We start from the raw sequence: 16,469 nt of genomic DNA, 5'->3' as shown, positions 1-16,469 counted from the left end.
GCTTTTAGTGACTTCAAACAAGGATGATCACAAATATGACAAACATGGTTGTTCCAGTATAGTCACAACACTGGCATCTACTCACCAATGTGGAAAGATGCCCAGGTATGTCCTGTACACAAAAGGCAGGTCAAATCCAACCCAGAGAATTACCGCCCCATCAGTCTCCTCTCGATCATCATGAAAGTGATGGAAGGTGTCACCAACAGTGCTATCAAGCAGCACCTGCTCAGCAATACCCTGCTCAGTGACGCCCAGTTTGGGTTCCACCAGGGCCACTCAGCTCCTGACCTCATTACAGCCTTGGTTCAAACATGGACAAAAGAGCTGAACTCCAGAGGGGAGGGGAGAGGGACAGCCCTTGACATCAAGGGTGCGTTCGACCGAGTGTGGCATTAAGGAGCCCTGGCAAAACTGGAATCAATGGGTATCAGGGGGCAAACTCTCCGCTGGTTGGAGTCATACCTGGCACATAGGAAGATGGTTTTGGTTGTTGGAGGTCAGTTATCTCAGCCCCAGGACATCTCTGCAGGAGTTCCTCAGGGTAGTGTCCAGGCCCAACCATCTTCAGCTGCTTCAGCTATGACCTTCCCTCCATCATTGCGGGGACGTTTGCCCATGATTACACAGCTCATGATTTCTCAGATACTGAAACAATCTGTGTCTATATGCAGCAAGATCTGGGCAGCATCCAGGCTTATGATATGAAGTGGCAAGTTGCATTCACAGCATTTCCAATAAGACACAATCTAACCACCACCCCTTGACATTCAGTGGTGTTACCATCAATGATTCCCCCACTTTCAACATCCTGTTGATTACCATTGACCAGAAACTGACTTGGAGAAGTTATAAATACATTGGCTACAAGAGCAGGTCAGAGGCTAGGAATCCTGCAGCGCATACCTCACCTCCTGACTTCCCAAAGCTTGTACACCATCAACACGGCACAAGTCAGGAGGGTGATGGAATAGTCCTCACTTGCCTGGATGCGGGCAGCTCCAACAACACTGAAGAAGCTCAACACCATCCAGGACAAAACAGCCCACCCGATTGGCATCATATCCACAAGCATCCACTTCCTCCACCACCAATACTCAGTAGCAGCAGTGTGTACCATCTACAAGATGCACTGCAGAAATTAATCACAGATCCTCAGACAGCACCTTCCAAACCCATGACCACTTCCATCTAAAAGGATAAGGGCAGCAGATAAATGGGAACACCCAGCCCCTGCAAGTTCCCCTCTGAGTCCCTCACGACCCTGACTTGGAAATATATCGCTGTTTCTTCACTGTCACTGGGTCAAAATCCTGGAATTCCCTCCCTGAGGGCATTGTGGGTCAACCCACAGCACGTGGACTGCAGCGGTTCAAGAAGGCAGCTCACCCCCACCTTCTCAAGGGGCCAACCAGGGGTGGCCAATAAATACTGGGCCAGGTGCTACACATGAGCGAATGAAACAAGTTACTTGTTTAGCGATATCAGCCACTTTTCTTGGCTTTGTGAATAGCTGCGTGCCTTGCAGAAAATTCATTCTGATCCCAATGTCTCGTCAAAGGTTTTCAAATCAGAACATACTACTTTGCCACTGTGATTCTTTGTACATTGTCTTTAAATTTTATCTGGGCTTGATTCCAGTGAGGCCCAATCACAGTTTAAGATCTTCAGGGACGAACTGATGGCTTTGAGTTTCTGATTATCTCAAAAATCCCAATAGATGCCATCAATTTTGCTTTTGGAATTGCTTGTATCATTGTATTGTTAGTCCAAAAGACCTTCTATGATTCATTTCATGATGGGGAATGTAATGAGAGGTCCTTAGTCCCTTCTACTCAACCTTTAAACCTTCTAATCAGCTTCATATCAGAGTGGAAAATTACTTTGCTCCCTGTCATGTGCCTAATACAAGGAAGAATTAGGAAGGTTTGCTGCTTCTTGCACTATCAGGACTCTTGCACTCTGAAGGTTGGAACTGGAACAGCTCAGAGCAGGGAACTCTGTTGCCATATCATCATATTATTACTGTTCAGAAATATTGCTCAGAAAGAACATAGAACATAGAACATAGAAGAATACAGCGCAGTACAGGCCCTTGGGCCCTCGATGTTGCGCCGATCCAAGCCCACCTAAACTACACTAACCCACTATCCTCCATATACCTATCCAATGCCCTCTTAAATGCCCATAAAGACTTTGAGGTCTGGCCTTAACTTGCAGGAGGAATGGAAGAATCCACACACAGTTGACACACCAATCCACAGGAGACTTTTATTTTTCTCTCTCAAGGCGAAGTTGAGAGCCACGAGCGAATAATCCTGAGGAGTCTTCTGAATATTGCATGTTAAAGACTTACCAAGAAGGGAAGGAAAGTGAGAAATCCTGTCAAGTGTCTTTATGTTCACAGTACCTTCCTCTTCAGAACTGTTTTGCTCTCAGCAAAGGACTTACACAGGCAGTGATTCCTCCATCATCAACGTATCTAGCAACTAGAGTTACAACGCAGTGAGTGAATAGGGTTCAGTCAGAAACTTTGAGCTAGTGACAGAATATTTGTGGCCAACTATGCTCATTTACCTAACAGAAAAGTATTGTGAACCATTATGAACTTTCATACATTGAAAGGTCGAGTTGGGATCCATGATTAACATTGACCGAATGAGAGAGAGAGATGTGATCAATCACTCACATTGATCCAACTGGGGAGAGATATGATCAACCACTGATACTGATCCAATGAGAGAGGGAACAAGAGAGGGAAATGTGATCAATCATTGACATGAATTCAATGAATGGGAGAGAGATGTGATCAGTCACTGACATTGATCCAATGAGAGAGAGATGTAAGCCTGATCACTAACGTTGATCTAAAGACAGAAATCAGTGATGATCAATCACTCAAATTGATCCAATAGGATATATATTTGGTCAATGACTGACACCCAATGAGAGAGAGATGTGATCAATACTGACATTGATCCAATGAGATTAATCCAGTGATTAATCAGTGATGATGACCCAATGAGAGAGAGAGATGTAATCAATCACTGAAACTGATCCGGTGAGAGAGATGAGATCAGTCACTCACATTGACCAATGACAGAGAGAGAGAGACGTTATCAATCACTGACATTGTCCTGTTGAGAGAGAGAGAGACAAGACTGATTACTGACATTGATCAGATTTCTCTCTCGTAACAATCACTGACATTGATCTAAATAGAGAAATAATTGATCGATCGCTCTCATTATTCCAATGAGAGATTATATGATCTAAGATTGAGATTTACCCAATGAGAAAGACATTTGATCAATCACTGAAATTGATTCAACGAGAGAGAGAGATATGAGATTGATCAGTCACGTTGATCCAAAGAGAGCTCTGATCAATTAGTGACATTGACTAATGAGAGAGATATACTGACAGTCACTGCAGTTGACAAAGTGTGAGTGAGAAATGACCAATTATTGCCACTGACCCAACGAAAGGAGATGAGACCAATTATTGACATTGATCCAATGAGAGAAAGATGTAATTAATCCCTGACATTTATTCAGTGAGGGACAGACACTGCCAATCACTGATGTTGGTCCTATGATTGAGAGAGAGGAGGTCAACCACTGATATTGATCCAGTGAAATACAGAATTGATCACTGACAATGATCCAATAAGAGATAGAGAGTTCTGATCAATCACTGACATTGAAAAGAGCAATAGGTGATTAATCACTCACGTGGATCCAAAGAGCAATATATGTGATCAATGACTGATATTTACCCATTGAGAAAGGAAGATGTGATCAATCACTCACATTGTTCCAATGAGAGAGAGATATGATTAATCAGTGACATTGACCCAATGGGAGAATGATGCGATCAAAGACTGCCACTGATCCAATGAGAGAGTGAGATGTGATCATTAACTGATTTTGCTGGAACGAGAGAGAGAGATGTGATCATTCACAGACGTTGATCTATTGGCAAAGAGATGGAGAGAGGTATAATTAATTAATGATATTGATCTAATGAGAGAGACATGTGGTCAGTGAAATCGATCCAATGAGTGAGATGTGACCATTCGCTAACATTTATTCAATGAGAGCGACGTGATCAATCACTGGCATTGATCCAAAAAGAGAAATAGGTGATCAATCACTTGCATGGATCCGATGAGAGATAAATGTGATCAAAGCCTGACATTTACCTGATAAGAGAGAAATGTGATCAAGCACGAAAATTGATCCAATGAGAGAGAGAGATGGGATCAATCACTGGCATTGATCAATGAACGAGAGGGATATTATCGATCACTGAAATTGTCCAAATCAGAGAAATATCTGATCAAACGCTGACATTAATCCGATGAGAGAGAAATGTGATCAATCTCTGACGTTGAGATAATTAGAGATGTGATCAATCCACTGACATTGATCCATGAGAGAGAGAGAAAGAGAGAGGATCAGTGACATTCATCCAATGAAAGAGAGATGTGATCAGTCAGTGACAGTGATCCAATGAGAGAGGCATGTGGTCAATCACTGATTTTGACCCAGTGAGAGGTGTGATCAGTGAAATTGATCCAATGAGAGAGAGATGTGATCATTCACTCATGTTGATCCAATGGGAATGATGTGATCAACTACTGACACTGATGATATGAGAGACAGATTAAGTCACACACTAATCCAATGAGAGAGAGTGATCTAATCAACCAGTGACATTGATTGAACAAGAGATGTGATCATTCACTGACAGTGAACCAATGAGAGTGAGATAGATCAATCACTGACAGTGATCCAGAGAGAGATGTGATCATTCCCTGACATTAACCTAATGAGAAAGTGATGTGATCAATCACTCAAATTGGTCCAATTATAGAAAGAAGTAATCGCTCACTGACAGTGATCTAATGTGTATGTGTGTGTATGTGTATGTGAGAGAGAGAGAGAGAGAGAGACAGAGAGATGTGATCTATCACTACCGTTGATCTAGTGAGAGAGAGAGAGATGTGGCTAATCACTCACATTGACCCAATAAGAAAGCGTTCTGATCAATCACTTACATTGACCTTATGATGCAGAGGTGGGTTCAATGACTATCGTGAGCCAATGAGAGGGAGAGGGAAAGAGATGTGTTCAAACGCTCATATTGATCCAATGTGAACTGGGTGCAATCCATCACTGACCCCAACACAATGAGAGATGAATGTGATAAAGCAGTGAGATTGATCCAATCAGAGAGGGATGCGAACACTTACTATGATCCAGAGAGTGACGTGATCATTCATTGACATTGATTTAGTGATGGAGGGATGCAAACAATGATTAACATTGAGCCAATGAGAGAGAGAGAATGAGATGTGATCAGTCAATCATATTGATCCAAAGATCAATCACTGACATTGACACACCAAGAGAGAGATATGATGAATGGAGAATGCAGGGGAATATGCCAGCAGCAGCACCAGGCATTCCTGAAGATGAGATGTTAACCTGGTGAAGCCCCCAAACAGGATTACTTGCACGCCAAACAGCAAAAGCAGCAAGTAATAGACAGAGCTAAGCGATTCCATAACCAACGGATCAGATCTAAGCTCAGCAGTCCTATCACATCCTGCAAACAAAGGCTGAAGCTTTCGCAGCAATCTTCAGCCAGAAGTATCGAGTGGGTGATCTATCGCAACTTCCTCCAGTGATCCCCAGCATTACAGATACCAGTTTTCAGCCAATCCGATTCACTCCATGTGATATCAAGAAACAGTTGGAGACACTGGATACTGCAAAGGCTATGGGCCCTGACAACATTCCAGCAATAGTACTAAAGACTTGTGCTCCAGAGCTTGCCGCTCCCCTAGCCAAGCTGTTCCACTACAGTTATAACACTGTCATCTACCCGACAATATGGAAAATTGCCCAAGTATGTCCTGTACACAAAAAGCAGGACAAATCCAACATGCCCAATCAGTGGAAACCCCATAGGTTTAGTCTTGTTCATCAGTAGAGTGATCAGTAGAGTGTTATCAAGGCTGCATTTGACCGAGTGTGCCATCAAGGAGCCCTGGCAAACCTGGAATCAATGGGTATCAGGAGGCAAATTCTCTGGAGTCATACCTGGCACATAGGAAGGTGTTGGTGGTTGTTGGAGGTCAGTCATCTCAGCTCCAGGGCATCTCTGCAGGAGTTCCTCAGGGTAGTGTCCTAGGCCCAACCATCTTCAGCTGCTTCATCAATGACCTTCCCTCCATCATAAGGTCAGAAGTGGGGATGTTCGCTGATGATTGCACAATGTCCAGCACCATTCGCAGCTCCTCAGATAATGAAGCAGTCCATATTCAAATACAACACGATCTGGACAATATCCAGGCTTGGGCTGACAAGTGGCAAGTAACATTCGCGCTACACAAATGCCAGGCAATAAGCATCACCAATAAGAGCCAATCTAACCACTGACCCTTGACATTCAATCATGTTACCATCACTGAATTTTTCTTATTTGTGGGAAATGGGTGTCGCTGGCTAGCCAGCATTTATTGCTGAACAGAATGGCTTATCAAGCTTTTTCAGAGAGCAGATGAGTGTCAGCCACATTGGCCCCAGAACATTAGCTGAATTTCCAGATTAACAGACTGGCAATAACACCACTACGTCATTGCCTCCTCGAATCTCTCAGCATCAACATTCTGTGTGTGGCATGGTGACTCAGTGATTAGCACTGCTGCCTCACAACGCTAGGGACCCGGGTTCGATTCCAGTCTCGGGCGACTGTCTGTGTAGAGTTTGCACATTCTCCCTGTGTCTGCGTGGGTTTCGTCCGGCTGCTCTGGTTTCCTCCCGCAATCTAAGGATGTGCAGGTCAGGTGAATTGGCCGTGCTAAATTGCGCACAGTGTAAGTTATTAAGTATGGGGTAAGTATAGGTTAGGGGAATGGGTCTGGGTGGTTGCTGTCTGGAGGGTCAGTGTGGATTTGTTGGGCCGAAGGACCTGTTTCCACACTGTAGGGATTCTAATTCTATTTCTTACTGTTGACCAGAAGGTCAACTGGACCCACCATACAAAAACAGTGGCTACAAGAGCAGGTCAGAGGCTAGGAATACTTCGGCAAGTAACTTACCTCCTGACTCCCCAAAGCCTGTCCACCTTCTACAAGGCACAGGTCAGGAGTGTGATGGAATACTCCCCACTTGCCTGGATGGGGGCAGCTCCAACAACACTCAAGAAGCTCAACACCATCCAGGATAAAACAGCCCGCTGGATTGGCACCACACCCACTCCCTCCACCACTGAAGCAGCAGTGTGTACCATCTACAAGATGCACTGCAGAAATTCACCAAAGATCTTCAGGCAGCACCTTCCAAACCCACAACCACTTCCATCTAGAAGGACAAGGGAGCAGATACATGGGAACACCACCCCCTGCAAGTTCCCCTCCAAGCCTCTCACCATTCTGACTTGGAAATATATCGCTGTTCCTTCAGTGTCGCTGGGTCAAAATCCTGAAATTCCCTCCCTCAAGGCATTGTGGGTCAACCCACAGCACATGGACTGCAGCTGTTCAAGATGGCAGCTCACCCCCACCTTCTCAAGGGGGCAACTAGGGACGGGCAATAAATGCTGGGCCCAGCCAACAATGTCCATGTCCCACCAGTGAAAAACAAACCACTGAAATTGATACACTGAGAGAAAGATGTGATCAATCACTCATATCGATCCAAGTATAGAACTACGTGATCAATCACTGACAGTGATGATAGAGAGAGAGAGCGAGAGCGTGAGATGTGGTCACTAGCAGACATCAATTCAACGAGAGAGTGATATATTCAATCACCAACTTTGATCCAATGGAAGACTTAATAATCAATCATGAAGAACGGACCAATGAGAGAGAGTTGTGATCAAACGGCAATGTTGGTCCAGTATGAGAAGGATGTGATGAATTCCTATCTTAGGACCAATGAGAAAGATTTGTAATGAATTCCTAATGTTGGACCAATGAGAGAGTAATGTGATCAGTCACAAACATTGGTCCAATGAGGGAGTTCTGATCAAGCTAACATAATTAGTGATCACTAACATTAATCCAATGAGACAGAGTTCTAATCCACCATTAACATTGCACATTGCAACATCGGAATAAGAAGAGGCTACGTAACTCCTCAAATCACTCAATGAGACAAGGTCTGAACGGTGATCTAATCACATAATGTCTTCCCCCAGAATCCCTTACATTTGGTTAACAGGAAATGATCAATACAATTTGATAATGAACAACCAATCGGGTGTCAATGCTGTTACAGCAGTGTGTTCCAAATTTCCATCATCTTTTGCATACAAAAATCTGGCTCCAATATTTAAACAATGCTCCCTCATCCTTGCTGTTGTAAGCAGCCTGGTGACTCAGTGGTTAGCACTGTTACCTCACAGTGCCAGGGACACAGGTTTGATCCTAGCCTCAGGTGACTGTGTGGAGTTTGTGTGTTTTCCCTGTGTCTGTGTGGGTTTCCTCTTACAATCCAAAGATGTGCAAGTTAGGTGAATTGGCCATGCTAAATTGCCCATCGTGTTCAGGGGATGTGTATTAGTTCGGGTAAATGTAAATGAATAGGGTAGGGGAATGGGTCTGGGTTGGTTGTTCTTCGGAGGGTTGGTGTGAACTTGTTGGGCCAAAAGGCCTGATCCCACAGTGTAGGGATTCTATTCTAGCAGAAATATTTTCCCTCCAGTTTCCCTGCCTGTTCCTCTCAGTGCCTTCTAAACGTTGAGCTAAATTGCAGGCAATATAACCATAGTCTGTGTAATCTCTCCTTCCAGTGTAATCTTGGGCATCCAGGGAGCATTGTGGTGAATCAGACCACATTTCCCTCGAAGATTAATCTATCCTTCCTAAAATGTGGTGCTTAGAACTGTGTGCTGTACTCCAGGAGTAATCTAATCATAGTGTGCAGGTTAGGTGCATTAGTCAGGGGGGAATGGGTCTGGGTGGGTTACTGTTCGGAGGATCGGTGTGGACTTGTTGGGCTGAAGGGCCTGTTTCCACACTGTCGGGATTCTAGGATTCTGTTCCTTAAGACATAAAGGCCAGAATTCCATTTACCTTTCTGAATATTTTCTGGACCTGTTTGTGACATTTTAATGACATCTATAGCTGGACTGACATCTATAGCTGTCTATCCCATCACTGTGACGGAATACGGTGAAGAATTGAGGTTTGAACACAGATCAGATCTTTGTGGGACACCACAAGTCACATCTAGCTGATTAATGACTCATTATCCTTCAGTCTCAAGAAAAGGGACTGATCATTTAGGATCAAGATGAGAAGAAATATCTACACTCAATCTTTGGCCTATCAGATTGCAGGTGCTCCACTCTTGAATATATGTAAAGTGTTGGGTGACACTAGGCCAGCATTTATTGCCCATCCCTAATTGCCCACAGGCAGTTAAGAGTCAACTACATTGCTGTGGGTCTGGAGTCACATGTTGGCCCAGAGCAGGTGAGGTTGGCACTTCCCTGAAGGGCATGAGTGAACCAGATGGGCTTTTCCAACAATCAATTCATGGTTATCGTTAGACTTTTAATTCCAGATATTTGTTGAATTCAAATTTCACCAACCAGGGAGACTTTCAACACGGCCAAATAACACGTTTTGTCGAAGGTGACGTTAATGAGCTTGAGCATGTCACAGAACCGATTCTGAAGCTGTTGGATCTTTGTTAATACATTCTTTGTTAAGTTCAGGCACCTTCCCTTCACCCCTGTTCCTTCCTGCCTTGTCGACCCAAGTTGTCCTGTGCAATTAAAAAGGGAATGTATTCAGAAAGTGCCTTAGTTTCTGTGCGTACTCGGACAGTTTTGTTGCCAGTTCAGTTTTATCGAACTGAAACGCACTCTACTTCCCCATGTGACTCACAATTCCGCATGGCAGCCCTCTTAGAACTCTTGGCAGTCAGCAGGAATTTGGTTTGCTTCCTTGAGAGAGAAGAATCCCACAGGGAACTCTCAATCGGAATATTAATCAGTGAATGTATTGCTCGTCGACTCTGCTTCAAAACATTGAATCTGTTTCTCGATTCTACATAATGAGCGCTGTGCTTGGAATATCATTCCCCTCTCCCAATCCTCCGCTTCCTCCTCTCCCAATCCTCCCCTCCCCCCCTCGTAATCCTCCCCCCGCCCTCTCCCAATCCTCCCCTCCGCCCTCACCCAATCCTCTCCTCCACCCTCTCCCAATCCTCCCCTCCACCCCCTCCCAATCTTCCCCTCTCCCAATCCTCCCCCGATCCCAATCCTCGCCTCCCACTCTCCAAATACTCCCCTCCCCCACTCTCCCAATCCTCCATTCCTCCTCTCCCAATCCTCCCCTCCCCCTCTCCCAATCCTCCCCTCCCCCTCTCCCAATCCTCCCCTCCAACCCCCTCCCAATCCTCCCCTCCCCCACTCTCCCAATCCTCCATCCTCTCCCAATCCTCCCCTCCCCCTCTCCCAATCCTTTCCTCCCCCACTCTCCCAACCCTCCCCTCCACCCTCTCCCAATCCTCTCCTCCACCTCTCCCAATCCTCCCCCCCCTCCCAATCCGACCCTCCACGCACTCCAGATCTTCCCCTCCCCCTCTCCCAATCCTCCGCTCCACGCGCTCAGAATCTTCCCCTCCCCCTCTCCCAATCCTCCCCTCCACCCCCCTCCCAATCCCCCCCAATCCTCCCCTCCCCCACTCTCCCAATCCTCCCCTTCCTCCTCTCCCAATCCTCCCTGCCCCCCTCGTAATCCTCCCCCCGCCTTCTCCCAATCCTCCCCTCCGCCCTCACCCAATCCTCCCCTCCACCCTCTCCCAATCCTCCCCTCCAACCCTCTCCCAATCCTCCCCCCATCCGAATCCTCGCCTCCCCCTCTCCAAATACTCCCCTCCCCCACTCTCCCAATCCTCCATTCCTCCTCTCCCAATCCTCCCCTCCCCCTCTCCCAACCCTCCCCTCCACCCTCTCCTAATCCTCCCCTCCACCTTCTCCCAATCCTCCCCTCCCCCTCTCCCAATCCTCCCCTCCAACCCCCTCCCAATCCTCCCCTCCCCCACCCAATCCTCCCCTCCCCCACTCTCCCAATCCTCCCCTCCACCCTCTCCTAATCCTCCCCTCCCTCTCTCCCAATCCTCTCCTCCCCCACTCTCCCAACCCTCCCCTCCACCCTCTCCCAATCCTCTCCTCCACCTCTCCCAATCCTCCCCTCCCCCTCTTCCAATCCTCCCCTCCACGCACTCCAAATCTTCCCCTCCCCCTCTCCCAATCCTCCGCTCCACGTGCTCAGAATCTTCCCCTCCCCCTCTCCCAATCCTCCCCTCCACCCCCCTCCCAATCCCCCCCAATCCTCCCCTCCCCCACTCTCCCAATCCTACCCTTCCCCACTCTCCCAATCCTCCCCTCCACCCTCACCCAATCCTCCCCTCCACCCCCCTCCCAATCCCCCCCAATCCTCCCCTCCCCCACTCTCCCAATCCTACCCTCCCCCACTCTCCCAATCCTCCCCTCCACCCTCACCCAATCTTCCCCTCCACCCTTCTCCCAATCCTCCCCTCCACTCGCTCCGAATCTTCCCCTCCCCCTCTTCCAATCCTCCCCTCGCTCCTTTTTCCAAATCTTCCCCTCCCCGATCTCCCATTGCTTGCCTCCACCCTTCTCCCAATCCTCCCCCCTCCCAATCATCCCTTCCCCCCACCCAATCCTCTGCTCCACCCCTCTCCCAATCTTCCCCTCCCTCTCTCCCAATTTCCCCTCCCTCCCTACCTCTCCAAAATCCTTCCCCCTCCCATTCCTCCCCTCCTCGCCCAAACCTCTCCTCCCCCTCTCTCATTCCTCCCCCGTCCAATTGCTCTCCTCACCACTCCCAATCCTCCCCTACTTCCCTTTCATATTCCTCCCATCCCCCATTCCTCCCCTCCCCCATTCTTCCCCTCCCTCCCCCAATCTTCCCCTCCCCCTCCCAGTCCTCCCTCCCTTTCCTGCCTCTCCCAGTCCTCCACTTCCCCACTCTCCCAGTTGTCCCTCCCCTTCCCACCTCTCCCAGTCCTCTTCTCCGCCCATCTCCCACTCCTCCCCTCCCCATCTCCTCCCCCTTTCCTTCCCTCCCCACCTCTCCTATTCCTCCCCTCCCCCTTCCATTCCTCCCCCTCCCATTTCTCCCCTTCACCCCACCTCACATTCCTCCCCTACCCCACTTCCCATTCCCCCCCTCACCCCATTTCCCATTCCTCCCCTCACCCACCTCCCATTCCCGCATCACCCCACCTCCCCTCCCCCATTTCCCATTCCTCCCCTCACCCCTCTTCCATTCCTCCCCTCTATTCCTTCCCTCCCCCATCTCTTGCATTTCTACCCCTCCCACACTCTCCCATTCTTCTCCCCTCCCTCTCTCCCATTCCTCCCGTTGCCCATCCAGTCATCTTTGATTTAGTTTGGGGTCCTGCCCCGACTCCCATTGGATTAAAGAGCGTTCGGTATTGTGGATAATCATTGTTGAAATCCCAAACAGCATTAGGAGTGGAACATGAATCCTCTCTTGTATGTCCTGCTACAAATCTCGCAAGGCAGCTAGATTATGCACAGCAAGATCCAACAAAGGCCAGTGATTTTCAGTGTGGTTTCTGGCATCCTTGTTAACTGTTTTCACCAGGACTGCAGGTGAATTTCTTGCCCTTCCAATATTGGCACCATTTATTCCCTGATTCAGTGATTCCCCACTAAGTGACGGCACCTCTGACAGTCTAGAATCTACTTGCAGAAGGGCAAGGATCCAGTCAAATCATCTTCTTCAGAAATGGTAGGGCTGATTTTACTTTTTTGGCCCTTGCTCCTGGGGAATGCCCAATTCCTGGCGGCTAATGGGACAAAGACATGCTCCACTGGCGTTTTGGGGGTGGATGGAGGTATTCCAAAAGAGTGGAGCCATTCCTGGACTCCCACCTCAAGTGCTCAGTGTGACTGCTAGCTATGCGCCCAATGATGAGAGTATTCGCCAGCCTATAATCCTCCACTACTCAGAGGGTGTACGTGAGTCCCAGAGCAGCCAATGATTTTGGGTAAGAATTATTTCCATTTCTCTTACCATCCCTTCCTACTCTGATGTGCAGCTGCTGAAATGTAGCGGGTGCTGAACCGAACTTTACTTTTCTCCTTCAGGTTCTCCAGAAAATGGGCAAAACCATGGAAACAAAAGATGAACAGTTTGAGCAGTGCGCAAACAGCTTCAACAAACAACAGGTACCATACCATCCTTCTTAGCAATGGGCAATCTGACATTCTTCATAGCAAAAGGTACCCTGGCACCTGCCTTAGCAACAGACCCTCTCAATCCTCCATAGCAACAAGAACCCTGGCACCTGCCTTAGCAACAGACACTCTGAAATCCTCCATAGCAGTATGTATCCTGATCCTGATTTAGCAACACATACCCCTTAGCAACCAGCAATTTCATATCCTTAGGTAAAGATACTCACTTATGCTCCTTGTACTCCTTAGCAACAGGCACTGTCATGCCCTCAATAGCAACAGGTAACGTAACACTTGCCTGAGCAACAGGTGCTCTCATATTTGCCATAGCAATAGTTACCCTGGCACATGCATTAGCAACTGCCATCTCTTGTAACGACAGATACCCTGATATCTGCCTTATCATTCTAAGCATTCTCATATTTTCCATAGTAATAGTTACCCTGACATGTGTCCTAGGAATGTGCAATCTCATATCTTCCACAGCAACAGATACGATGACACCCATATTCTCTAATACTCCTTTGCAACCTGTACGCTGACACCTGTCTTAGCAGCTGCCATTGTCATATCATCCATAGCAACAGGTTCCACTGCTTTAGCAACTGGTATTCCCATAGCTGCCATAGCAACATGAACCCTGAAACCTGCCTTAGCAACAGGCACTCTCCTTTCCTCCATAGCAATAGGTAACCTGACGCCTGCTTTAGCAACTGCTCCTCTCACATTCTACAAAGCAAAAGATTTCCTGATACTTGCCTCAGCATCTGACACTCTCATGTCCTCCATACCAATTGTTACCCTGACACTGGCCTTAGCAAAATACTGTTATCTCCTTCTGAGCAACAAGCATTCTCAGTTCCATCAGAACAACAGGTTCCTTGACATAAATCTTGGCAACAGGCAATCTAATGAACACCACATCAACAGGTACCGTGATACCTGCATTAGCAGCATGCACTCTAACATTCTCCAAAGCAACAGGTGCCCTGAAACCTGCCTCAGCAACAGACACTCTCTGAGATTTCCCCATTGCAATAGATATTCTATCAACATCCATAGCAACAGATTCTGACATCCTTGTTCAGTAAAGGTAGCCTGACATTTTCTTTAGCGATTGGTACTTAGTCAACGTCAGTACCAACAGACTATCTGACATTGCCCTGAGCAAAAGGTACTCATCTCCTTACCAACTGCAGGCATGTTTTTGCCAGCAGCCTTTTTTTTTTCGGTTCCACCTGAGTGTTGGCTCAACTTTTTGGTTACTAGGAATGTGCCCATTAGCCTAGGATTTGGCCAGCCTTGGGTGATCGAAGGAACCATGTCCTATGACCCTCGCAAACACAGTGCAGCGCAGAACCAAGCAGCAATGCCAGCAACTGCCAACCGCGCCAAGCGGCTCAGTGAGTCCATTGCAGGAGTCAACTCTCTCATCTTGCTGCGCAATGCAGGTTGCAAAATGGCCGACATGGAGGTTCGATACTGGGGGTGGGGGGTGTGTGTGGCGGGGGGAGTTGGTTGTCGTTGCTCCAGAATCTTCTGGAGAGGGTACGAGAAAGGGCAAAGTAACTGGAATAGGGCAGACCTCATGGTTCCAGGCCCACAGGTTACACCTGAAGTGCCCATCCTCTGACATGGCTAAGAAGAGAAAATAAACCAGTTGGACTTCGGTGCCACAGTTAGATGGCACATGCCCACCTTCTTAAGAGCAATGAGGGACAAGCAACAAGTAATCAAAGATGGAGGACGGGAAAAATTTCTGGCTGTAAGAGCTGCTCCTTTTTTGGAGGTATTTTAGGTGTTGGATGTGATTTCCTCGAATTCCAGGAGCAGCAATTCCTGTTTTATATGCTGTTGCATTGTTTTGGAACTTTGGGGAAAAAAAAGTCAAAACAACAGCAGTTTTAAAAGGGAGAGGAACAGACAAAGGAAGCACATGGTGAGGTCAGTGCAGGAGACAGAGAGAGAGAGAGAGAGAGAGAAACTGACACCACAGTGAATCTGCACAGTTACTGCCTTTGCTGTTTGAGTTCATGTATCGCTGGACATCGGAGTGCATCTGGGAAAATCAACAAACAGTGAAATTCACAACTAATCTTGGAGGAACTGTTTGGGAAAAGTCACAGCACAGAAACACATAAGTTAATTGTTTTAAGTGTGGCCTACAAAAAGTCTGCAGTAGTGAGTAGAGCGTTCTTTCTTGATTATATGTTTTTTGAGAAATGTCTCTTGATTAAACTTAAAATATAAGCCATAACTATTCATTTAACCTGGGGCAGTGTTTTGTAGAGGAATAAGACGGTGTTATTTTCTGGGTCTAGATTGTGAAGGAGTAAAAATGGCCTTATACTGGAGTGATAGGAAACAAAGGGTAGTGATAAACGGCTCCATTTCGGAATGGCAGGCAGTGACCAGTGGGGTACCGCAGGGATCCGTGCTGGGACCACAGCTTTTTACAATATATGTTAATGATATAGAAGATGGTATCAGCAATAACATTAGCAAATTTGCTGATGATACAAAGCTGGGTGGCAGGGTGAAATGTGATGAGGATGTTAGGAGATTACAGGGTGACCTGGACAAGTTAGGTGAGTGGGCAGATGCATGGCAGACGCAGTTTAATGTGGATAAATGTATGGTTATCCACTTTGGTGGCAAGAACAGGAAGGCAGATTACTACCTCAATGGAATCAATTTAGGTAAAGGGGCAGTGCAGAGAGATCTGGGTGTTCTTGTACACCAGTCAATGAAGGTAAGGATGCAGGTACAGCAGGTAGTGAAGAAGGCTAATAGCATGCTGGCCTTCATAACAAGAGGAATTGAGTATAGAAGCAAAGAGGTGCTTCTGCAGCTGTACAGGGCCCTGGTGAGACCACACCTGGAGTACTTTGTGCAGTTCTGGTCTCCAAATTTGAGGAAAGACATTCTGGCTATTGAGGGAGTGCAGCGTAGGTTCACGAGGTCAATTCCTGGAATGGCGAGATTACCTTACATGGAAAGACTGAAGCGACTGGGCTTGTATACCCTTGACTTTAGAAGACTGAGAGGGGATCTGATTGAGACATATAAGATTATGAAAGGATTGGACACTCTGGCAGCAGGAAACATGTTTCCGCTGATGGGTGAGTGCCGAACCAGAGGACACAGCTTAAAAATATGGGGTAGACCATTTAGGACAGAGATGAGGAGAAACTTCTTCACCCAGAGAG

At 47.1% G+C, this 16,469-nt stretch overlaps 1 protein-coding gene across 4 annotated transcripts in view; it reads left to right on the top strand.

Annotated features, from left to right (window-relative positions):
- Nucleotides 1-16,469, top strand: part of LOC122543269 (myc box-dependent-interacting protein 1-like) — an 89,923-nt gene that overhangs the window by 22,410 nt on the left and 51,044 nt on the right. For 2 of the 4 annotated variants that reach the window (XR_015755753.1, XM_087985572.1), the window contains exon 2: nucleotides 13,171-13,251. The exons of 1 other annotated variant lie outside the window; for it this stretch is intronic. Coding sequence is in view for 2 of the 3 variants with exons in the window: in XM_087985572.1 (XP_087841698.1) it covers nucleotides 13,171-13,251 (81 nt within the window). In the remaining variant the exon portion in view is untranslated. Of the gene's footprint in view, nucleotides 1-12,506; nucleotides 13,071-13,170; nucleotides 13,252-16,469 lie in introns of those variants that run through there. One more of the 4 variants, XM_087985574.1, reaches the window with a different exon arrangement.

The sequence above is a fragment of the Chiloscyllium plagiosum genome, unplaced genomic scaffold (genome assembly GCF_037043375.1).
Source record: "Chiloscyllium plagiosum isolate Xiang-an unplaced genomic scaffold, Cpla_swu_hap1 HiC_scaffold_53X, whole genome shotgun sequence".
NCBI classification, from domain to species: domain Eukaryota; kingdom Metazoa; phylum Chordata; class Chondrichthyes; order Orectolobiformes; family Hemiscylliidae; genus Chiloscyllium; species Chiloscyllium plagiosum.
Note: the sequence above shows the minus strand (reverse complement) of the source record. Positions and strands in the feature narration are given on the sequence as shown.